The 25533-nt window shown below is 43.6% G+C and overlaps 1 protein-coding gene across 1 annotated transcript in view; it reads left to right on the top strand.

Moving 5' to 3' along the window:
- Window positions 1–24895, top strand: part of KCNK2 (potassium two pore domain channel subfamily K member 2) — a 213603-nt gene extending 188708 nt beyond the window's left edge. Inside the window, exon 7 of the mRNA XM_082251999.1 lies at window positions 24103–24895. Coding sequence (XP_082108125.1) covers window positions 24103–24420 — 318 coding nt within the window. The 3' untranslated portion in view covers window positions 24421–24895. The remainder of the gene's footprint in view (window positions 1–24102) is intronic.
- Window positions 24896–25533: the final 638 nt, after the last annotated feature.

Here is a 25533-nt window from a genome sequence, read left to right as displayed (position 1 = left end):
GCTGGGTACTTGCATTGCACTCCTTGAGTAACTTCAGGACAGGCAAAAGCAACGTTTTAAACATTTTACTTGAAGAATAAGTTAACAAGATGACATAGAATATCAACAGTCCAAAATAAGTGCAAAGTTTACTGACAACCCTTGCCCCTAACTTCAGGCTTGTACCGGCCCTGGCATACCTGTTCAAGCAACAGTCTAATACGGGCTGAGTCCATGTGTGGAATTTAGCTCACACTGTGGCAGGATCCTGGCCATCCAGACTCCGGTAACTGCATCAGGTGCGCCTGGCAAGGTGAACCAGGCCTAAACTGATCTCCTTCTTCCCTTTCCACTTATTTCCTTCCACACCATCTTTCCACCATCACCCTTGGAATCAAGATTTCTGCCCCTTTCATATCACACAGGGCCAGGGGTCAGACTCAGCAAAACCCACAAAGAAAAAACCTGGGAATTACAGTTAACCCCTAACTTCTCGCTGGGGCAGCAATAACCACTACCTGCCTACACAACTGTACCCAATCTAGCAAGATGTTTGCTGTGCAGCTTGCCAAGGTTCTACTGGCTGGGCCCACACATTTGTTCTGTACTCTCCTTTCACAGCATGCCAAAGCACAGAGCATAAACTCTCCATAGTCAATGAAGATTTTGACAAGCAGCTGGGCTGTACAGATAAGCTGCATAGCTGATGTCTCCTTGGATCAGGGACAGGTGAGTATAAGACTGGCTGGGAGGGCAGGGGTGCCCTACAACAAGTGTGTGACTGCACCACTTTACATGAAAAATGTTAATGCATGACTAGTTTACTTTCAATTCTTAGAATTACCTGTTGTCATCTGTGGAATTTCAGCCCACATATAATTAATTTACAGCACATAATAAGTATCTGAGAATTTTACTTGCTTGTTATTAAAGCAAGCTGTTCTTTGACTGTGAACAGAAAAGTGGATTACTGGCATTAAAGTTTCCCGAGTGTTATGTTATAAGCACGCACTATGAGCACAGTGTTTTGGAATCATTAACATTCATTATTAGCTCTGTTAGATTATGCAAGTTGGCTGCTTAAAATACATTTGCATAAATATTATTTGAGTTGAAATGTGTGGCACTGCTGTATTTAATTGATTTAGGCCAAACTTACAAAATCCTAAGAATGGATCCACCATTAATGAAGCAGTTAATGAGCTGTTGTCTGCTAAATAAAGGAGAGCAAGCCAGGCTAAAAAATCACCATAAAGCATAATGTGAGGCCATGTCTTTTTTATGTATGTGTAGCACCCTCCTAAGTAGGTGCTACACACCTGAGTGCAAAGGTATTTAGTACAGCCCTGGTGATTGGCAGAGGAAAGTGCCTCGGTGCATGCTGGCATACTGTATAAATGCCAAGGGCACATGTGCTCAGGGTCTTTCAGCTTTCAGCTGGAAAGCGGGGTCCCGAGGGGAAGGGGGGGGCTGTCCCTCCTCTGTAGAAGCTGCCATGCAGCCTCTGGTGGTCAATCTGAGGGCCGGAGAGTAAGAGAGTAGCTGAACCCAGATGTCCTGCAGAGCTGACTAAAGGGGAGACACTGGAGAGGATCTCATTCTGCCTACAGTGAGTACAGATCTGTGTTATGGGGCCTGTTCTGAGAGGGCCACCCCTTCTGGGGAAGAGTCAGTGGACAGGTGTCAGTCAAGGGGATGCTAGGGAGTGTCCTGAAGATAAAGTAGTTGCAACAAGTCTGCTGTTAGAGAGAACAAGAAGACTTATTTCTTTCATACAAGTGGCAGTATGGTTAAAGCAGTGTGTCTGCTTCCACAAATAACCTAGTGAGGCCAAGTGAGAGTTGTCCTTATCAACTGTAAATATTTCAAGTTGGAGTACCCCACTATTCCCTTCTCCCATCCAGGTTCCACAACCAATATAAAACCAAAACCCCTGGACTCTTTATTGAGCCACTGAGAGTAAGGATGGATGGATGTCTGAACTGTTCCTATTTGAAGATCAGGCAGAGCTCTTAGACCTCATTCAGATGGACACTGAGGCCCGTTCACAGCGAGCATGCAGCAGGTGCACGGACACAGCAGCTTGTCCTAATAAGACAGGGGTGTGGGTGTGGATGCGATACCCCAAATGCAGACACTGTGCGATTGGGGCCACTCATTGGTACATGCATGCTAGTCACTTTGATACAAGCAGCTGTGATCATACAGCCACTGCATCCTCAAAGACATGAATAGACTGCCTGCATGAAGCACCTGCCGGTTAAGGACAGATAAACAACCAGTTTATCACCATGTTCAACATGTACAGACATCAGCGCCCATCTGAACAAGGCCTTAGGGTCCTTTCACATGAGCGTCAACAGTTATATCTAAAAACACAAGAAAACTGAATCCGATTACATCAGTTTATATATTCGTCTTCAGTTTAGTTTACGTCAGTATACATCAATTTTTATGATTACCATTTATTTAGCTGTGAAAACAATAATCATAGGTGAGAAGAGTTTTTTCTAAAAACTGATGAACATGGAGGACATCTACTTACATCCAAAGGACGCAAACCTTTTCCATTTTTCTTCTGCAGACATAGAAATTACTTGGATGTAAGAGGATGTAAATAGCCCCCTAGGACATCTGACTTGTGTCACCCCCCCCCCCCCCCTCAATGCACACTGTAGAAGTTTGGGTGGTCTCTGAGAAAAGGTGGACGGGAGCTCTGGGCCTGGGGGAAACTGAACAGGGCTGGGTTTGGTAGTGCAGAGGACTGTGGAGGAGCCTGGGGGTGGACTGAAGTGGCTGGGAGATAGTGTGGGGGGTTGTTTGTAGAGGGTCCTGCTTACCTTTTTCGGTCAGGTCTATGGGAGACTGCACTGCTGTGCATAATGGGAAGCATTGATTTTCAACACTTTCCCCTGATGCTGGCCTCAACAGTGCCTGCTGCTGAGGTTCCTGTAGCTCCTATAGCTCCCCTGGATCCAGGACACCTATTCACTGTGGTTTCGGTGCTACTCCAGGATCACTAAGCTCTGCCCAACATTTTTTGTTTTTTATGACAAAACATGTGCCTGATGATGAAACATGATGCGCGGAGCTTAGTGATCCTGGAGTATATATGCTCAATGTGAGCTGGAAGGAATGCAACAACGTATAGTGGTTTGGCCTTGCACTTCTCCAAGACAGCGTTGTTTGTCTGATTTGTGTCAGTAAATCATGAAAGCAGTTTTCTGTATTTTAAAATGTGAGTGCACTTTATTACATTTGAATACATTCGTTTTTCCAGTGAGCACTATGGGTATTTTTTCTAAATTTTTTTTTTTAGCATTATTATTGGGAGTGTCTCCCTGAGAGGCTTTGCCTTGCTAGATATTTATTGCAGCTGTTCCTTGCTTAGACCTTTGTAATGTGGGTCAAACTTTAAGGTGAAGGTTTACCCTTAAGGGTTCAGTGGTGGTTATTTTCCTAGGAGTGTACTATCACATGGAGTTTAGGATTCTTTGGACTTGATTTTACACATTCAGTTATATTAGTGCACTTTTGATTTATGGAACTTAAGAATGGATTTTTTAATACAGACTTGCCTGTAAAATCCATTTCTTGAAGTACATCACAGGGCACCGAGCCATAAATTATAACGTATGGGTTATATAGCCACCTTTAGGCGAAGGACACTGACAACCAATCAGAATTGATGCCCCCCTATATAACCCCTCCCACACAGGAACTTCAGTTTTTTAGCAAGCAAAAAAGACCCCATAAAAGAGGGGAGGGAGCTCTGCTTCCCATGAGATACTTCAAGAAATGGATTTTACACGCAAGTCTCTATTAAAAAAATCAATTTTTCTTTTTGTACATCACGGGACACAGAGCCATAAATCATAACGTATGGGACGTCCCAAAGCAATGCATCTGGGGGGAGGAGGACACCAACAAATACCGCCATCTGACCACAAAAAAAGGATTATACCGCTGCCTGCAGAACACTGTGGCCAAATGCAGATTTCTCCTGGGTCCCAACATCCATTTGATAGAAACGAGTAAACGTATGCACCGACGACCAGGTCGCGGCCTTGCAAATCGGAGCCATAGAGGCTTGATGGCGATGTGCCCAAGAGGCACCTACTCCTGGTAGAATGTGCCTTTACAGGAAAAGGGGAACTTTCCCTACTAAATTATATGCCTGGGTAATAACCTGGCGGATCCAAAAAGAAATCGTAGATTTAGATGCTGCCAACCCCTTTCTTGGGCCTTCTGGCAGCACAAACAAGCTCTCGGTCTTACGAATCTGAACTGTTTCCTGTAAGTAAAACTTAAGTGCACGCATTACATCAAGAGAATGCAATAACTTTTCATCCTCTGAGTGAGGATCTGGAAAAAGGAAGGTAGTGTAATGTCCTGATTTAAATGAAAGGTGGACACTACCTTGGGCAAAAAACCTGGGTGTGGATGTAAAATCACCCTATCTTGATGAAATATCAAGAATGGCTCTTTACATGAAAGAGCTGCTAATTTTGATATCCTTCTAGCTGAAGTTATCGCAATCAAAAAATAACCAGGGGAGCTTGCCCCAGAGGCTCAAAAGGCTTGTTTTGAAAAACTACCAAAACCAAATTTAAGTCCCAAGGACATAATGGTGGCTTCACAGGCAGAAGCAAACGTAACATTCCCCATACGAAGGTCTGAACCAACGAATGGGAAGTGATCGGTTCCTGCAAGAAAACAGATAAGGCTGAAATCTGCCCTTTGATAGTGCTGAAGGCTAACTTCATATCTACTCCTGCTTGAAGGAAAGCTAGAATTCCTCCGATTATATAATTGCGGGGATGCCATTTCCTGGCCTCACACCAGGCAATGTAGGATTTCCAGACTAAATGTTTCTAGAGACTGGTTTTCTAGCATTTATCAGTGTTTTAACTATAGGGCCAGATAAAAAAAAAAGTACTTCAAGATTAAGTCTTCAATAGCCAAGCCGTCAAATTTAGAGACTGTACAGCAGGGTGGAATATCGGACCTTGAGAAAGTAGGTCCGGGCGCAGTGGAAGGGCCCAAGGCCTCGTCACTGCCAGTCTCTGGATTTGTGCAAACCAAACCCTCCTTGGCTATGCCGGGGCTACCAGAATCACTGGCTTCCCCTCTAGCTGGATTCTGCACAATAGACGTGGTATTAGCTGCACCAGAGAAAAGGCATAAATCAGGGAATACTCCTCCTAAGGAGTCACCAAAGCATCCACTCCGACTGCGAGTGGATCCCTGGTCCTGAACACAAATTTCTTCAACTTGTTGTTGAACCTGGATGCCAACAAATCTACGTCTGGGACCCCCTAAAGTAGACAGATTGATTGAAAAATTTTGGGGTGTAAGAACCATTCCCCAGGAAACATCTGTTGAGAACTCAAAAAGTCTGCCTGTCAGTTCTCTATTCCCGGAATAAAAACTGCTGTCAGGCATGGCAAAACCTTCTCTGCCCAAAACAGGATGAAATCCACCTCTTTCTGGGACCAACTTCTTGTTCCTCCTTGATGGTTGATATAAGCCACAGCAGTGGCATTGTCATATTGTACCCTGACAGGGTGACCCCGAAGCCTGGACTTCCAGCATTTCAAAGCCAGACTGTCTGCTCGGATTTCTAAAATGTTGATGGAGAGACTTTTCTCTACCCAAGACCATTTCCCCTGGATAGTGGGCTTCCTCCAGAACTGCTCCCCAGCCGGAGAGACTGGCATCTGTAGTGACTAACTTCCAAGTCACTGGAAGAAAGGATTTCTCTTTCTCTAGATTTCGGGTCAACGACCACCAATTTAGACTCTGACATACTCTTGGTACCAGAGACATGGATCGGTCCAGAGACTGAACCTTTCTGGTCCAGGCAGACAGAATGTTGTTCTGTAAGGGTCTGGCATGGAAATGAGCATAGGGAATTGCCTGGAATGCAGACACCATCTTCCCAAGTAACATCATGCAAAGGCGTATAGATGGATATCTCAGCCTTACTACAGACCGAACCTCATCCTTCAGGTGTACGACCTTTCTTGCTGGCAAGAAAATATTTGCCTGTGTTGTGTCTACAAGAAGACCCAGATGTTCCAGATGCTGGACTGGCTGTAATGCTGACTTTACCAAGTTCAGTATTCAACCCAGACATTCTAGGAACTGTACTGTCTGGAGGACATTTTGGCTTATAGCCAAAGCCGATTGATCTATCAGTAATATTTTGTCCAGATTATCCTATTATAGATTATCCTTCAGGACCTTACAAAAGCCAATACTGGAGCTAGGATCTTTGTGAAAACTCTTGGGGCTGTGGCTAACCCGAAGGGCAGGGCCACAAATTAAAAATGACGGCTCTCTATTGTAAAGCGTAGGAAGCTTTGATGAGCCTGGAATATAGGCACATGAAGATATGCATCCTTGATGTCTATGGATGCTAGAAATTGCTCTGCCTGCAGGGAGGCTACGACTGAACAAATTGACTCCATCCGGAAAGTATGAATGTTCAGAAACTGGTTTAAAGCTTTGAGATCCAGAATAGATCTCACATCCCCGTTTGGTTTGGGGATTATGAACAGGTTTAAGTAAAACACCTTGAACTTTTTGTTCTCTGGAACCTCTATTATCGCTTTTTGAGCCTTCAGCTGGTCTAATACCAGAAAGAGAGACCTTCTTTTTAGGGGGTCTGTCTGTATACTTGACCTTATAAACCGGGGCAACAGGAACACCCAAAAATTGAACTCCTGTGAAATGGTGGAGATAACCCAGGTGTCTTGGATCGATTGCACCCAAACCCTTGAGAACTGCCGCAGCCTTCCCCCCACCCACGTGAGTGGGGGCGCCTCTTCACAGAGAGGGCTTGTAGAAGACTTGGCTGATTTCTGGCCCAGGGCTTTTTCTGACCCTGCCCTGAAGGCTTGGTTCTGGATCCAGATGGTTGAGGCCGTTGCCACTGTCTGGAATTAGAAGCACTGGTATTATGAGTGCTGGGGAATTTGAAAGAAGGATGCTTGCTTTTCCTCTTTACGGGTAGCAATGTACTCTTCCCTCCCCCAGATCTTTTGGATACACTTATCCAGATCATCAACAAAAAGGTGTTCTCCCTGAAAAGGGAAGCCAGTCAGTAATTTTTTACATGGAAAGTCCGCAGACCAATTTTTTAACCAAAGGATTTTGCGCATATGCACTGATATCAGAGCAAATCGTGACATTTGCCTTATGGAGTCCATAAGAGCATCCGCTGCAAAACATAAAGTGCGAGGTAGATCTTCCACAGACTCTCCTTGAGAAGGAACTGTCTTGGCCACTCGCTTTATACGGTCTTTTAGTGCCGGTTCACACTGGGGCGACCTGTGAGGCGACCTGGTCGCCTCACAGGTCGCCGCAGGTCGCCTCCCATAGGGAAGCTGCGGACCCGTTCTAATAGGAGCGACACAAGTCGCTCCGACCTAGAAAAAGGGTCCGGAGCTTCTTTGGGGCGACCAGGAGGCGACCGCCATAGACTTCAATGTTATGAAGTCCGTGGCGGCCGCTCCGAGGTCGCGGCGCGCTGCTCACACCGCGATCTCGGAGGTCGCCCCTGCAAGTAGCGTCGCGGTAATGTGAACCGGCGCTAAAAGGCTGACAAACTCCTATGGCTGCTACTGCTGGTTGTATCGCAGAACCTGTAAACGCAAAGGAGCTTTCAATAAAGATTCCAACTACTTATCTGCTGGATCTTTCAAAACCTGGACATTATCCACAGGACAGGTTAAACTCTTGTTAACCGCAGAAATAGAAGCATCCACAGAGGGTTTATTCCATTTCTTAGTAAACTTTTCCTCCATTGGATACAATAATGAAAACCTTTTGGGAGGAACAAAAATCCTATCAGGATGGTCCCAATTTTTATACATTTCTTGCTCCAAGAGCGGATGTATGGGAAACGTCTGAGGACTATGAGTAGGGTGCAATGAGCCTAGAGAGGAAAAAGAGACTTCAGCTGTCTCTAGGGGAGGAAATTTGTATCCAGACCGGACCATTTCAGTGAGAGACTGAATAAACAATCTCTGGGTCTGAGAGGTAGATAGAGACTGCTCTGTCCCTGACTCCCCAGAAGTGGAAACTTCAGCTTGACCTTCTATAGAGTCATCAACAGCTACTTCTTCCACATCCTCTGCCCAATCCTGAACTGATTCAGGGGGTGGCTCAGGTGAGGGAGATCTATCACGTTTCTTCCCTTGAGATGCTGCAATGATACCAGCAATCCTACCCTCAAGGCTGGCCAATGCCACAGCCAAATCGTCCTTAGTGATGTAGGTTGCGGTAGAAGTACTAGGAGTAGCTACTATGCTTGACAACCATAATGGCTCAGAATGGCAAGATGCCTCTGGCTCTACAGGAGGGGTAGACACAGTGGAAAAACGGCTAGGACCTTCAAGGCCTGATGGTGGCATCACAGTGCCTTTTCCAACTGTGCCCCCCCCCCCCGGCCTTTTTTTGGGCAGACATTGCTTTAAAGCAAGACAAACTTGAGGTACTATCTAGAAGTGTACTCAAGGCTAGTGTCAAGCTTATACAGCCTAATGCACACAGCACTGATTATTCCCAGATACAGGACCTGTTTGTGCCAGTAACATAAACCCACAGTGACTCACGCAACCCAGCTGCTACTGCTCTATGTCCCTTTCAGCCTGTGACAGAGGCTAGTGTGTTGGAGACAGTTCCTTGCAGAACACGCCCTTTTATGCATGTGCGGCGTGGTACCTGGCGTCCACGTGCACGCCAATTGCGTTAGAACGCGTCCTCCACGCGGCGTATGCCTGTACCTAAAGGGGGAAAATTCCCACACGTGCGAATAGGCCTACGCCATAGACACACGATCAAGGCAGAGATGAACATGCGGACGCTAATGCGCCAGGGCGAACACAACAAACAAATGGGGTAAAAGCAGCTTAGGCTGAATCTTGTTTGTCACAGCTGACACTATTGAAGTGACCAGCTCAGGGTAAAACACAATTTGATAACAATAGGCAAAGAAACAATTTAAATCAAGCTTTGCAACAATCCCATAAGAGCCTCAACAAGATGTAACTTGTAAGCATAACATCCACCTCATGGAGGGATACATATGGCACATGGTCTCTGTTATCTTTAAAAAGGAACAGTGCATAAAATATTTACAATTTTCATTTAAGCCAACAATTTTTACCTTTAGGCTGCATTCACACTTGAGCGGAGCGTTTTACCACGTTTTTACCGCGATTTCAGGCGTTTTTGGAGGCAGGCATTGACATCTATCAAAAACGCTGGTAATCAGCCCAAAAAGAAGCTCATGTACTTTTTTCAGCTACAGGCGTTTTGCAAAACACTCAGATGTGAACAGGGGCCATTTAAATGAATGGGGTTTTACTTGTTGGGCGTTTTGGAACGTTTTTTTTTAAGCGTTTTTGGAGCTGAAAAACACTCAAAAACGCCCAGGTGTGAATGGAGCCTTAAGTTTTGCTGAGTAAGTAAATATTTTAAAATGGACTCACCAGTCTTGCCGCAGGATTCTGTTTTGAAACAAGAATCCAATCTTCACCCATCACGGCGAGATTTGTCTTGGCGACCTTCAAGAACTGGGTCCCCTATATAAGAGGGGCCACTGCCTTGGACCTGTAGAATACCCTGCACAGAGCCCATTTGGAGTTTGGTATTCCAAGGGTCTGGATCCCAGGGTCCAGCGCCTAAAAAGGACAGTATTGCAGGCAAAACCTCATATCTGCTACCCAAGGCTCAGGTACCATCTTTTTAGTCCATTGACTGTTTTGGATGGATCTGATAGCTTAACCCCTTAGATTCCATGATCTTTGCTCGGGGTAAACAGCATATCTTCTGTCTTCATTTCAAGAAAAAACAAGACAAATGTGGAGAGACTCTCCACAGTGACCATCAACTTTAGACGCTGGCGATAAACCTGAGGTACTTCCTGTGTGGGAGGGGTTATATAGGGGGCATCAATTCTGATTGGTTGCCATTGTCCTTCACCTAAAGGTGGCTATATAACCCATAAGTTATGATTTATGGCTCGGTGTCCCATCATGTACGAAAGAAAATATATTTCTGTGTTTACCTAAATATTTACTTTTTTATGTATGCAAATATTTAATTTTTAATATAATAACATATAGTAAGGAATTGTCATGTACTACGCAAGACCAGCATGCTTGCTCTGGACACGTCCAAAAGAAAAAAAGTAGACTCTACACCAAATATTTGAGTAATACCATTCCTCTTATTATGTTCACCTGATGCATTACAGTATGTAGCTTGACATACACCAATCAGCAATAACTTTATGACCACAGACAAGTTAAAGCAGGGTATACACCTTGAGCTTTGAACTAAACAAACCTCATAGATCCTGCATCCACACAAGCAATGCAGATACAGGGATCTTTCCTGCTGTGCTATTGTATCCCCCCCCCCTCCACTTCCTGTTAGAATACACTGACTGCAATCGCTGATCAAGTGCCGGTTCACACTTATGCGAGTGCGGGAAGGCTGCGAATTCGCAGCCTGTTCCCGCATCGCACACGCACCCCCGGCAGTTCACACTGCCATATGCGATACGCTGGGGGTGTCAATGTAATCTTAACGACACCCCCAGTTTGATCGCATATCGCAGTGCGATCGTGCAGTTCGCACAGGAGCGGATCGCACAAGTGTGAACCGCTGTGCGATCCGATCCTGATGCGGCTGCAAAAATGCCTCCTGTGCGTCTTTGCTCCGGGTGCGATGCGAATTTAGCCATACAAACTGTATGGCTAAACTCGCACCGCACAGCTGATCGCATGTAATGTCGGAGCAGTGCGCTTCGATATTACATGCGAACCCGGCACTCGCAGAAGTGTGAACTGGGGCCAAATGTTGGTTTTACAACAGGACCTTCTGCAGAAGCTTCTGTTAAATAGTCAGCAATACACGCAGATTTTCGGTCCATGTATACCCCGCTCATTTATCATCTTGTTACAATGGCATATGAAAGTCTGTGGGTTATATTAGGCAGCAAATTAAGATGTTGTCCCTGAAGTTGATGTTTTGAAAGCAGAAACAATGGGTATCAGAGTTTGTTGTGTATGAGGCTGCTGCAGATCGGGATGCCCATGCTGACTCCTGTCCACAACCAGAAGCACCAACAATGGGCAAGTGAGCATCAGAACTGGACCACATCGCAAATGAAAGAGGGGGCCTGGTCTGATGTATCAAGATTTCTTTTAAATCATGTGGATGACCGGCTGTATGTGCATTGCTTGCCTGAGGAGATGGTCCCAGGATGCAGTATGGGAAGGAGGCCAGTCGATGGAAGTAGTGTGATGTTTTGGGCAATGTTCTGCTGGGAAACCATGAGTCCTGCCATTTCTGTGGATGTTAATTGACATGTACCAACTACCTGAACATTGCTGCTGACCAAGTACACCCCTTCATGGAAACAATATTCACTGATAGCAGTGGCCTCTTAAAACAAAATAATGCAAGGAACACAGCAACGAGTTTGAGGTCTTGACATGGCCCCCAAATTTTCCAAATCTCAATCCATTCAAGCATCTGTTGGATGCACTGGAAAAACAAATTTTATCCATGAAGGCCCCACCTCGCAAATATACAGGATTTTAAGTATTTACTACTGACGGTGGCACATACAACAGCCTACCTTCAGAGGTCTATTGGTGTAGAGGTCCCCTAAAACCACAGAAATGCACAGGGTAGATTCACTGTTTTATTTTGCATTTGTCAAATAAAGCCAAAATTAGTTTAGAACCATCAAAAGTTTTTGCAACAATCCAATTTAACCCTTCACCAATGCCATTTCTTACACTATTCTCACTGATCATTACCAGTGAAGGTTTTATTTTAAAAATGATCTTAAGGCTAATTTCACACAGCCATTGAATTTTAATGCATAGTTTAACATGCATTAGCGTATATCGTTAATGAACATTTCGGACACATTTCACAAGCATTCAAGTCGCATCAACTGACATTCCTTTGTTAGACTGTTTTAATTTCTTTTACAATGCATCACTTTTGATGCTTTCCGACAGCTCCTTAATCGTGCTGTGAGTGGACACAATTGCATAGTGTCAATGACTGTTTTTTTTTTTTTTTATTATCAAAAAAGTCCACAAAGTAACATAACTTATTTTCCACTTTTTCTGAATAGACATAGGTAAAGCCGAACAAATGAAAAACTTACCACCGCCTAAGTTATTCTGTCTTTATATATTGGAGAACGTATTGCACTGTTTACCAGTGTGTAAGTACGGCAAATTAAATTTACCTAATGCAGTCCAATTTACCTTGATCAGATGGAATAGTAAGTGCTTTTACTATTATGATGTGCAGTGAGTGGAGTGAAATGATAGAAAGGGCTTTATAAAGAATTGATTTAATCTCTGTCTGCAGGAACCGAAGTTCAGAATTCTTCTGAATACATCTGGACTTCCGCAGAAAAACTCATCTGACCTCTCTGTTGTTTAGGTTTCACTAATTAAAGTACGCTTTCCCAGAAACATTAATATGGAGCAAATCCTGGAAAGGAAAATATGTATTATGCTTTAGTGTGGCAGGTCTAAACCTTTTCTTTTACACTAAAGCCCAACTCCATCAATAAATGCCATTTTAAAGTCTAGATAGAGTGGGAAAGGAATAGGCATTCCATGAGGTTGTTATTGTTTGTTCCCCATGTGGTCACCTTGAAAGGCAGTGGGAAAACAGCAATAAAAATTTAAAGTGGAAGAACTAACTATAACTATTCCTAAAAGCCTTCTGTGTGCAGCAGCCCCCTCAACCCCCCCCCCCCCAATACTTGCCTGAGCCCCATCTCTATCCAGTGATGTCCACAAGTGCTTCAGCAGTCCGGGACTCTCTCTCTCCTGATTGGCTGAGACACAGCTGCGGTGCCATTGGCTCAATCAATCTCAGCTAGCCAATCAGGAGAGAGAGGGGCCGAACGGCAGTTCTGTATCTGAATGGATAAAGGGAACTTCAGCTCGGCTCTGGTGCCCCCAAAGCTGCTTGCTATGGGGGCATTCAACAAAAGGGAGGGGCCTGGAGCTCCGGAGAAAGACCAGATAATAGGGTGACCCAGGCTGCCCTATGCAAAACCAACTGCACAAAGGAGGGAAGTATAAAATGTTTGCTATTTTAATAGAAAAAAAAATGAAACTTTACTATCACTTTAAGGACACCACAGCTGGCTTCCCGGCCCTGCTCCTTAACAACCAAATTTTACTGTGCCCTGTTTAGGCGAACACCCACCAAACACCCTGGGAAAGGAGTGACAGATTCCATCATCGTCGTTAGGGTGGCTGTGTCAGTTTAATTCCGGTACACTGAATCCGGGACATGTAGTTACCCTAACCTGAGCCTGATCTTGAACCAGCGATATGCACGAAAGTAGCAACTCTCTTGGACCCCTCCCTTCACATTGGCTCAGACACATTGTACATGCTTAAGATAATTAGCTTGTGCATGTTGTAGGCATATTTTTGTAACTATAAATTGTGTGATGTGCGTGATGTGTATAGGGAAAAGCTAGGCCCCTATGAGAAGTTGAAATGTATGAATTGTAATTATTGCCTATGTATTGCCTTCTTTACATACACTCGCGAGTACAGACACAGCTTGGTCAGCTTGGCATGGCACTACTCCCTGTTTTTAACATTGGCATCTATAGGAAATCGTGGTCAGCTTGATATGGCACTGCTCCCGTCCTAACATTGGCGTCTATGGGAAATCTTGAATAGGTCATATTCCCATCATACACCTTCCTGCATATAGGCACATCAGTTGTGGGTGCTGCAGCGATCACCAGCTGGACACTGGATCTATCACAGATACATACATGTTATCAAAGGTGTTTTAGAATATTAAACCTAGTAAAATAGAACTATAACACTAGCAGCGCTAAAGAAGAAACGAACTGTTGTGTAAAACAAAGTCCTTGAAAACTCATATACTAGATAGGTATACAGACCATACAGTGATTGATCAGGCAAAAACCATCCACCAGGGTAGGGGAGTGCAGGGTCTTGTCTATTCTCCCAAACTTCCACCACACTGCGGTGCTCCCCCCCTTAAATGGAACACTCACCAGAAAGCGGTGAATAAAAGGCCTTCAAATATATCCACCAATAGACGGATGTACGAATCACTGCTGGGCTACACCTAGTTCCTCCTTCCTCCAATTTTCCTCCGTTCAAAGCACATGCAATTGAACAAAGTGGGGGCAACAATAGTGTAATTCCGCAAAATGTTTATTAAAACCACACACAATTACAGCCCCTCTCCCCTCCAGATGTCTACTTACAGGAGGGCAATGGAGTGAAGGCATACAGATAGAAATATGCACACTGGATGGTCATCACAAGTATTCCTGCAGCCCAATAGGAATCCTGGACGATGTCCTGTGTGAGATAGTAAGCGACCGCGCACATCAGCTCTGACGTTTCGTCCTCTCGACTTCTTCTGAGAGCCCATGTGCGCGGCGCGGTCCTTCTCCTTTAATAGTGACGCCGGCTCATGCGCACCAGCGTCCAACTCAGGGGTCAACCCGGAAGTACACAGCGCTTAGCCTACATCCGGCATCGGCAATCCAATGCACGGATGTGTACTTCCGCCGGACGTGATGACGCACATCCCGCCGTCACCTCAATCTAGGCAGCCGATGACCGCATCCGGTTACACCCCCGGATGCGCGTCATCGCCAAGCTCCTTGAGTACCGGCTATGCGGACACCCCTTGCTAATAGGCTCCGGAACGCAGTAACATCCTGGGAGCGAGATTTACTTCCTAGAATCCCTAATACAGGGCAACATGTACCAATAGGGCATTTCCACTGCATTAGCAATACCGGACCAATAATTATAAAGCATCCATATTTCGTACTGAATGCCTTACACTGAACATCAATAATTACGTAAAAACACCAAATTAAGCTAAAAATAACATCTAACATCAAGTGTGCAGAAGATTTCATACAATAAAAGTACATTCAAGTGTACCTATACCTATGTTGAAAAGATAGCAGTAAATTCCTTATACATCAATATCTAAAATGTATTTAAAATGCCAACATACATTAAAAGAATTAAGAATATATAAATACTACAAATTAGAAAAAATGGGAAATCAATATAATTTAAAAGCATCTCAAAGTGCATTAAAATCAGATATAAGGAAAGACACAAAAAAAACCAAAAAAAGGGGGAAAAAACACAAGGTTAAACATCTAATCTTTCTACACACGTGCATGTGAGAACAGGGATGTACACAAAGCTAGATGTTACTCCATATTTTATATGAATAAGCTACCAGCATAGAGTCTGGATAAAAACTGCATCTATGATATTAATAATTGCTAATAAAGCAGTTAATATCCAGATCAACGTTTAAACCTTTGGGGTGCAAACTGACAGTCAGGTAGATCCAGTGTGTTTCTCGCTTTGATACTTCGCGAACCCTATTAGAGCCCCTCCACACCGGTTCCACTTTCTCTACACCCCAAAATTTGAGGTGAGTCGGATCACTATTGTGGAAATCTCGGAAATGGAGCGACACACTGTGATCCTTAAACCCATTACGAATGTTTGTAATGTGTTCTGATACCCCCGTGGTTATTGTTCGTTTGGTCCTTCCAATATAAAGTAAATTACAGGGACACTGCAAACAATATACCACATGGGTCGTGTTGCAGGTAATTAGGTCTTTTATTTCAAAGGATTGGCCATTCGACGGGGATGCAAAGCTGGTAAAATTCCTCAGGTGTGTGTTAACCTGTTTACATGTCTTGCACCTCCTACATGCGAAAAAGCCAACTCTTTCATCCCAAAACATCCTTGGTTTCTTTGGAGGGTCTAGCACTTTTTTTACAACCTGATCTCCAAATGTTGGTCCCCTTCTGTAAATAAAACTTGGAGTATCTGGCAACACACCACACAGGAGCTTATCCATGCGTAGTACAGGCCAGTGTTTTTTAAAAACTTGTTCAACTTCACGATGCTGTACACTGAACTGTGTAATAAAGCTCCATTCATGTTCCTGTGTCCTTTGTTTTACCGAATCCCTCAAACACTCTTTTTGCGTTAAGGATCCTATTTCGGTTATTATCTTATCAAGTTTGGTGGCTTGATACCCTTTCTCCATAAATCTCTCCTTTAAGATTTGGGACTGTTTAAAAAAATCTGCCTCCATGGTGCAATTCCTTCTGACACGAAGGAACTGTCCCCTGGGAATGTTAGACAGCCATAATTGGTGGTGTCCGCTCTGGACGGGGAGATATCCGTTCCGATCGGTCGGCTTGAAGTACACTTGGGTCTTCAGTCCACCGTCTAGAAGGGATATCTCCACATCCAGATAGTGGATCTTTTCACGACTCCAACTGAAGTCTAACTTGATGTTATTTGTATTGACATTCAGTTTGTCGCAGAACGCCACCAGAGAGGACTCGGTCCCTGCCCACACGAAGAACAAGTCGTCAATGTAGCGATGATACATAATAAGCTCTTCATGTTGGGCTTCAAATATCGACCGGTTCTCCCATTCCCCCATAAATATGTTAGCTAAACTGGGAGCGAATTTCGCCCCCATAGCTACACCTCTCTGCTGCTGATAAAAAATGCTGTCAAACCAAAAGTAATTATGCGCTAGACAAAATTCGAGAGCATCTCTCAAAAAACGCTTTTGGATATCAGGGATATCATCCCTTTTACTAAAGGCCCAGTTGAAAGCGAGCAATGCGTCATCATGTTGGATGATCGTATAAAGAAAAGAGACATCCCCTGTGACCAGAAAGATGTCCCTATTGCTCGGTAACTTCACTTCTCTTAAAGCAATCAAAAAGGCCTTAGTATCCCGTAGATATGATCTTAGCTGTAATACGCTCTTTTGCAAGAAGAAGTCTAGGTACTCTCCTAGCCTCGACGTTACAGATTGAATACCATTAACGATTGGTCTTGCCGGAGGGTTGACCATGTCCTTATGGACTTTAGGTAACGTATAGATCGTTGGTATTCTACTATAACTAGGTACCAGATATTGTTTCTCCTTCTTGCAAAGAATCCGATTTTCATACCCCTTCTCCACAAGTGCACCTAGCTCCCGTCTATATTGTAAAGTAGGGTCTGTTCTTAAAATTCTATACGTCTCAGTGTCCGCAAGCATAGTAGAGAGTTGGGTGTGGTAATACTCTTTTTTGAGAAGAACCACCCCGCCACCCTTGTCTGCGGGCCTTATAATTACGTTTTCAAGTGCTGCCAGCCCTTCCTGGATATGTCTTGGATTCACACATTTCTTATTTGGGATTTCCTTTAAATCCCGAATCACAAGATTTTTGAACACTTCTATGTGCTGGTTGGACGATTGTTGTGGGTTAAAAAGTGAACAATTCTTAAGCTCACTATCCACTCCTACTGTATAGTTAGTTAGACCCGCTTTGGGAGCTCCCAATGTCCGGGCAGGATTCAAATAATATTTTTTCAAATTAATTTTCCTTACAAATTTGTGAAGGTCAATATAAACGTTAAATTTATTTACGGGTTGATGTCTAGCGCATTTCAAACCAGCATGCAGAATATTGAGCTCTTTATCTGTTAGGGGTACATCTGCAAGATTATAAATTCCATTTAATCTCCGTCCCGTCTTCTTTTTTTGTTCTTTACGTCCGGCTCTGCAACCCCTGAAGCTCGATCTCCCATGCCCTGTTGAGGACCTGGCTGTTGTCTCCACTGGGGATTGTACATCCCCTGCGGCGGAGGTGGACCCCACCACCGGGGTCTCTCCCTCCATGGCCTGCCTCCTCTCCTCCCTCCCCTGCCTCTGCCTCCTCTCCAATGAAAAGGGCGAGCAGGATTGGGGATAGGGGGCTGTGGGCCCTCATATTGGTTCAGAGCCTCATATCTATTTTGTAACGGGACCCTATAAGGAGAGTCACAACGAGGGGCAGACTGATGTCCATACCCCGCATATTGGCCTTGTTGGTCACCCCTATACGGCGGAGCAACCTCCGACTTTTGCACAGTCTTGGCCCGTGCACCAAGTGGTCCGGCTGTCGGCCTGGTCGGGCCCCTAGGAGTGCTAGGGCCTGGGGTTGAAAGTTGGCTATTTGAATAATTAACAGCTACTGCTGTATCATTCTGTGCTCTCTGATTAGGGATATCCTTCCTTAAAGATAGGCAACTGGAAGTTGACTCAATTTTCTTGGAGGAATTAGAAACCGATGTCTCGCACGATCTCACTTCAAATCTTAATATCTTGGGTTTCACCCTGGAGAAACAAGTGAGGACGTGGTGGGACATATGTACCTTCGAGAAATATATCAAAGAGAGAATTATCATGAGGAGCCTTAGGTGGGAGGTGACCCCCCAAGATGCTCTTGATGATGACAGTTCCACCCAAGAGTGGTTGGATTTTTTTAATAATGTAGGCATCAAGTTGCAGGAACTTATACTAAAAAGGAAAAAGTTGAAAATGAAAATTTTGGAAAAGAAAATAGCAGATTTAAAGAATATTTTAGATGAGGATAAAGACTCACCAATTGTTTTAAAATTTAATTCAGATATTAAGAAAAAATTACAAAAAATCGATAAAGACACACATAAGAAAAAGGTTAAAAAATATTACAGAGATTTGGGAGATTTTAAAAACAATTCCATTTATCTCTGGCAAAATCCAGGTGTTGTCCCTAATCAGAGAGCACAGAATGATACAGCAGTAGCTGTTAATTATTCAAATAGCCAACTGGCAACCCCAGGCCCTAGCACTCCTAGGGGCCCGGCCAGGCCGACAGCCGGACCACTTGGTGCACGGGCCAAGACTGTGCAAAAGTCGGAGGTTGCTCCGCCGTATAGGGGTGACCAACAAGGCCAATATGGGGGGTATGGACATCAGTCTGCCCCTCGTTGTGACTCTCCTTATAGGGTCCCGTTACAAAATAGATATGAGGCTCTGAACCAATATGAGGGCCCACAGCCCCCTATCCCCAATCCTGCTCGCCCCTTTCATTGGAGAGGAGGCACAAGATTTCCCCAATAGTGATCCGACTCACCTCAAATTTTGGGGTGTAGAGAAAGTGGAACCGGTGTGGAGGGGCTCTAATAGGGTTCGCGAAGTATCAAAGCGAGAAACACACTGGATCTACCTGACTGACAGTTTGCACCCCAAAGGTTTAAACGTTGATCTGGATATTAACTGCTTTATTAGCAATTATTAATATCATAGATGCAGTTTTTATCCAGACTCTATGCTGGTAGCTTATTCATATAAAATATGGAGTAACATCTAGCTTTGTGTACATCCCTGTTCTCACATGCACGTGTGTAGAAAGATTAGATGTTTAACCTTGTGTTTTTTCCCCCTTTTTTGGGGTTTTTTTGTGTCTTTCCTTATATCTGATTTTAATGCATTTTGAGATGCTTTTAAATTATATTGATTTCCCGTTTTTTCTAATTTGTAGTATTTATATATTCTTAATTCTTTTAATGTATGTTGGCATTTTAAATACATTTTAGATATTGATGTATAAGGAATTTACTGCTATCTTTTCAACATAGGTATAGGTACACTTGAATGTACTTTTATTGTATGAAATCTTCTGCACACTTGATGTTAGATGTTATTTTTGGCTTAATTTGGTGTTTTTACGTAATTATTGATGTTCAGTGTAAGGCATTCAGTGCAAAATATGGATGCTTTATAATTATTGGTCCGGTATTGCTAATGCAGTGGAAATGCCCCATTGGTACATGTTGCCCTGTATTCATACAGGTCAGCGGGAGGGCTAAGGGATTCTAGGAAGTAAATCTCGCTCCCAGGATGTTACTGCGTTCCGGAGCCTATTAGCAAGGGGTGTCCGCATAGCCGGTACTCAAGGAGTTTGGCGATGACGCGCATCCGGGGGTGTAACCGGATGCGGTCATCGGCTGCCTAGATTGAGGTGACGGCGGGATGTGCGTCATCACGTCCGGCGGAAGTACACATCCGTGCATTGGATTGCCGATGCCGGATGTAGGCTAAGCGCGGTGTACTTCCGGGTTGACCCCTGAGTTGGACGCTGGTGCGCATGCGCCGGCGTCACTATTAAAGGAGAAGGACCGCGCCACGCACATGGGCTCTCAGAAGAAGTCGAGAGGACGAAACGTCAGAGCTGATGTGCGCGGTCGCTTACTGTCTCACACAGGACATCGTCCAGGATTCCTATTGGGCTGCAGGAATACTTGTGATGACCATCCAGTGTGCATATTTCTATCTGTATGCCTTCACTCCATTGCCCTCCTGTAAGTAGACATCTGGAGGGGAGAGGGGCTGTAATTGTGTGCGGTTTCAATAAACATTTTGCGGAATTACACTATTGTCGCCCCCACTTTGTTCAATTGCATGTGCTTTGAACGGAGGAAAATTGGAGGAAGGAGGAGCTAGGTGTAGCCCAGCAGTGATTAGTACATCCGTCGATTGGTGGATATATTTGAAGGCCTTTTATTCACCGCTTTCTGGTGAGTGTTCCATTTAAGGGGGGGAGCACCGCAGTGTGGTGGAAGTTTGGGAGAATAGACAAGACCCTGCACTCCCCTACCCTGGTGGATGGTTTTTGCCTGATCAATCACTGTATGGACTGTATACCTATCTAGTATATGAGTTTTCAAGGACTTTGTTTTACACAACAGTTCGTTTCTTCTTTAGCGCTGCTAGTGTTACAGTTCTATTTTACTAGGTTTAATATTCTACAACACCTTTGATAACATTTCTTTTTGTATAGCAGCTGCTTTGATACTTAACGTCTTCTTATTACATTTATTCCATTATTTGTTGCCATCTACCCATTTTGATTACTGTGCGCGGGGTGAGTTATTTTATGAGACTGGTATTCTGGTCATACATAGTTTGACTCTTTGGTTTACAGATACATACATATTCGCCAGCACACCAAGGATCTTGCACAGCAGTCTGAAGAAACTTTTTATTGCAAAAGGATCACATTAGGATAGGTGCAACGTTTCAGACTCACGCAGGACCCCTTCATCAGGGATGTGATGAAGGGGTCCTGCGTGACACCGAAACATTGCACCTATCCTAATGTGATCCTTTTGCAATAAAAAGTTTCTTCAGACTGCTGTGCAAGATCCTTGGTGTGCTGGCGAATATGTATGTATCTGTGATAGATCCAGTGTCCAGCTGGTGATCACTGCAGCACTCACAACTGTGCAAGATCCTTGCAAGATGTGCAAGCTATGCAAGATCCTTGGTGTAGTAGCGAATATGTATGTATATGGGAAATCTTGGTCAGCTTGACATGCCACTGCTCCAGGACCATAAGTGACAGGGACACCAAAACTTGGGGGGCACCAAGAGGGGACCTAGGACTACAACATATCCTATTTTGTGGCTGGCCAGCCTGCCTAGGTAATCTACCATGTCATAGTCCTAGGTCCCCTAACATGCTCCCCAAGTTTGGTGTCCTTGTCACTTATGGTTTGGGAGCAGTGCCATAAGACCTAAGCTGCCAACTTGGGCTGGTTTATTATTGGTGTTGTGGAAGGCAAATTGGCAAACACACAGACACCATTCCATGAGTTTCTAAACCTCTAGGCCAGCTATGATTCTCTGTATGTCATCACACAAATATTTGTATGCCAACATCCCATCTCCAGAGCATATTGATCCAGAAAATCAAATGGAATAAGACACCTACCACTAGTAGTATATTCATATTTCTCCATATGGAAAAGAAGTTATTTGAAAATGACTAAAAATGATAGAATTATTGCTTTGTGTGTAGCCAACATTACTGCTCTACAGGACTGGTCATTAACCCCTTATTTTCATACTCCTTCCTTTGGCTCACTGTGTTCTGGTGCTGTGTGGTTTAGCATAGGATCCCCAAGCTGTTTGCACAGACAGGTTCCTGGTGCAGGATAAGATGAGTATATAGACCAGGGTTAAGTGGACTCATTTCAGAAGTTGCCTCAGCATTAACTAAACTCTTTAAATCAACAATAACTATATGTAATTCTTTTTCTGCTGGCATTAGTAAAAAGAAAGAAGGGTATTTGAAATTTACTTGTTTTAAACTTTTTTTTTTTTTTTTACATTTCTTCAGTTACTTCCTGTTTCTGGCTTAGGCCAAAATTATGTCATACATCCAAGGAGTCTTCATGGCATTTTTTCTTTTATCTGAAGTAGGGGAGGAGGGGTTTTCTCAGCTAAGAAAAGTTTCTTAGAAAACCCTCCTGCTCATGTGCCTGAGCTAAAGACAGATGGATTCCAGGAAGTAAATGCTACATCAATCTTCTGTCCTTACTCAACATGGCCGCAGCTAGAAATGCTAGGTGGGGGGGGGGAGGGGGGGTTCAAAGTGATTTCTGGACAAAATATAGTATAGAGACATGGGTAGATGGGTGAGTTTGTTGTTATTATTTAAAATGAATCAAATGGTCTTTTATAGGTGTTTATTGTAGGGCATTATTGAATGTTGAGAAGAAATGTGACTTTATTCAGGTTTCTTGCAGTTGAGGGGTGAATGTATATGGAGAGGAAGATACGAGCAGTACGGGTAAAAGCTACAGATGGAAGTACTGAATAAGGAGACTGGCAGTGATGTGTGACCTTGCTGTGCTTGGTTGTCTCTCCTACTATGTCCCAATACTTATATATATATATATATATATAATTCTACAAAGTGGGAGCCTATCAGTGAGTACCGTGAACTCAATGCCTGCTGGCAGCTGCCAATCATCCTGCAGAGACACAGAAAGGCAGTCTGCAGTAAAGTAAACAAGCTAGATTGCAGTTCTGACAGGAGGAAAAGCATTGATCCTTTGTCTCTGCAAACCAAAGACAAGGATCCATATCTTTCCCTAGTAAAAGCACCTCCTACACGGTAGTAAAACACAGGCTAGGCACGCAGTTAACCCCTTCCCAGCCAGTGTCATTAGTACAGTGACAGTGCATATTTTTTAGCACTAATGACTGTATTAGTTCCACTGGTTCCCAAAAAAGTGTCAGTTAGTGTCCGAATGTCCATCGCAATATCGCAGTCCTGTTATAAGTCACTGATCACTGCCATTACAAGTAAAATAAATTTAAATGAATAAAAAAATCCAATAGTTTGTAGACGCTATAACTTTTGCGAAAACCAATCAATATACGCCTATTGGGATTTTTTTTACCAAAAATATGTAGCAGAATACATATTGGCCTACACTTATGAAGAAATTAGATTTTTTCAATTTTTTTATTGGATGTGTTTTATAGCAGGACTAAAAAATATTGTTTTTTTTTTCAAAATTGTTGCTCTTTTTTTTTCAAAGCGCAAAAAATAAAAAATACAATGGTGATCAAATACAACCAAAGGAAAGCTCTATTTTTGGGGAAAATAGGACATACATTTTATTTAGGTACAGTTTTGCAAGACTGCACAATTGTCAGATAAATTAATGCAGTGCCGTAACGTTAAAAAAAAAAAAAATGGCGTGGTCATGAAGGGGAGTAAAGCCCCGTACACACGTAGCGATTGTCGGCCGAACGATCGGCATTCTTTTGTCCGGTGCTGTCCTGTCGGTTGAAAAGTGCTAAAGACTGCACACGAATTTTGTCGGCCAACAACAGCCGACTGCAGAAGTGATGTCATGTGATGGTTAACTTTCCGTGTGTTTTTTCTTTTCTGAGCATGCCCAGTCTTGCTCATCTGCTGTTTGTCGGCCGAATTCTGTACTGACTGAGGAACAATCGGCCGTTCTGGTGTTGGCCAACAAAAATTTTAAAGCCTGCACACCAGATTCTGTTCGGCTGAAAAGTCGCAGTCGGTTGTCGGAAGCATCATACTAACAAGCCGACAATCGGCTGATCGGACGCTGGCCGAATATTTACGGCCGACAATCGATTCGTGTGTACGGGCCTTAAATCTTCTGGAGCTGAAGTGGTTAATTAAACAAGCTGAAGTTAGAAGCTGATTGGCTACCATGCACAGCTGCCCCAGATTTTGCACTCTCTGGTTTTAGTAAATTAACCCCATTGTATATCATCACTGTTCTCTAGACTTTGCTTCATGGAATAATATTCTAAATGTTCTGTTGATTGCACATTGCCTGACCTTCCCATGCTCTACATTTTTTGTACCTGCAGGTTGGGGAATTCAGGGCGCACGCTGCCGAATGGACAGCCAACGTCACAGCTGAGTTCAAAGAGACCCGAAGACGCTTGAGTGTGGAGATCTATGACAAGTTCCAACGGGCTACCTCCGTTAAACGCAAACTATCAGCAGAGCTAGGGATGAGCCCCACCCAGGAGATGACCCTGTGCAAGAGAACCTTGTCTGTCAACCACCTGAGCAGCGAAAAAGAGACCCTGTCATCCATGAGTAAATGCGACAGTATCTACCTGAATGGCCTGACTCCACACTGTGCTACCGAGGAGATTGCTGTGATTGAAAATTATAAGTAGCACCCCCTGCACCAACTCCACCTACAAATGCTACATTCGCCATAGATAAGACTACCAGCATTTCTGCATGAGCTCGGAATCAATGTAGACAGAAAATATACTGTTAAACACATAGTTCATAATGGCTACTACGTTAGACAACGTCTAATGCCTTTCTATGCCCAGACTATTTTTTTTTTCTAATGTGCCATAAAAACCTGCAACATTACGGAAATATAATCTTCATAATTTTGGTAAACCTGGTAATGTTGAAGATCAGACTGGCGAAGGAATGGATTGTTTTACGGACTACATTTTTGTAACTGGAAAAATCATTAAGATACTGTACAGCCTTTAACCTAAGAAACTTCATATCAGTGCCTTAAAACGTAAAGAAACACAACCTCCATAGCTGATTTTTCCTTCTTTTTTTTTTTAAATTAAAGGGGACCTGTCAGGATGGAAATTACTTGCAAAAGCAAAGGCTCCTATCTGATGTTGGGGGGCACAATTGCCCAATTACAGGAAGTGGTGTTGCATCTAGGGAAAAACGCACCATAACGCAAAGTCTAGAACCGGCACTGCTTCTGGGAGTTGGGCAGTGAGAGGTAATAGCCATCCAAACAGGTGCCCCTTAAACTGGAGAATGTATTTTATTGGCTTATTCATGTTGCTTTGATGAATAACTACAGCAGTGCCTCAATGCACTAGGCAGGAAAGGACAGGATGGCACAGGAACTTAAAGGATAAATCCACCCAGCAGTTACAGAGAAGAGTTTTCCAATAAAGCAGGCTGAGGAGTGATACTTTAGACATATTTCCAAAAACAATTAATATTTAAATAACTCCTTCATTTAACATTACAGGGGGAATCATGATCTCACCATTCCCTGTTTTCAGACTGGTGGCAGTCCATGAATATAACATTTTGCCTACAGAGTATCGTATTTTATGGCAGTTTCCATGTTCTGTAATACTAAACTTTAGCAGCAGGTGGCATTGTAGATGAATTCCACAAATTAGCGCTGGAAGTTCAGTTCAATTCACCTGCGTGATGAGGGGAGTCCTAAATCCTATTAGAACTTCAGTGATCGCATTAGCTACAGACACAGTAATTCATCCTTAAATTTACAA

The sequence above is a fragment of the Pelophylax lessonae genome (genome assembly GCF_965119305.1).
Source record: "Pelophylax lessonae genome assembly, chromosome: 3".
Lineage (NCBI taxonomy): Eukaryota > Metazoa > Chordata > Amphibia > Anura > Ranidae > Pelophylax > Pelophylax lessonae.
The sequence above is the reverse complement of the archived record's forward strand: the minus strand, read 5'-3'. Positions and strand labels throughout refer to the sequence as shown.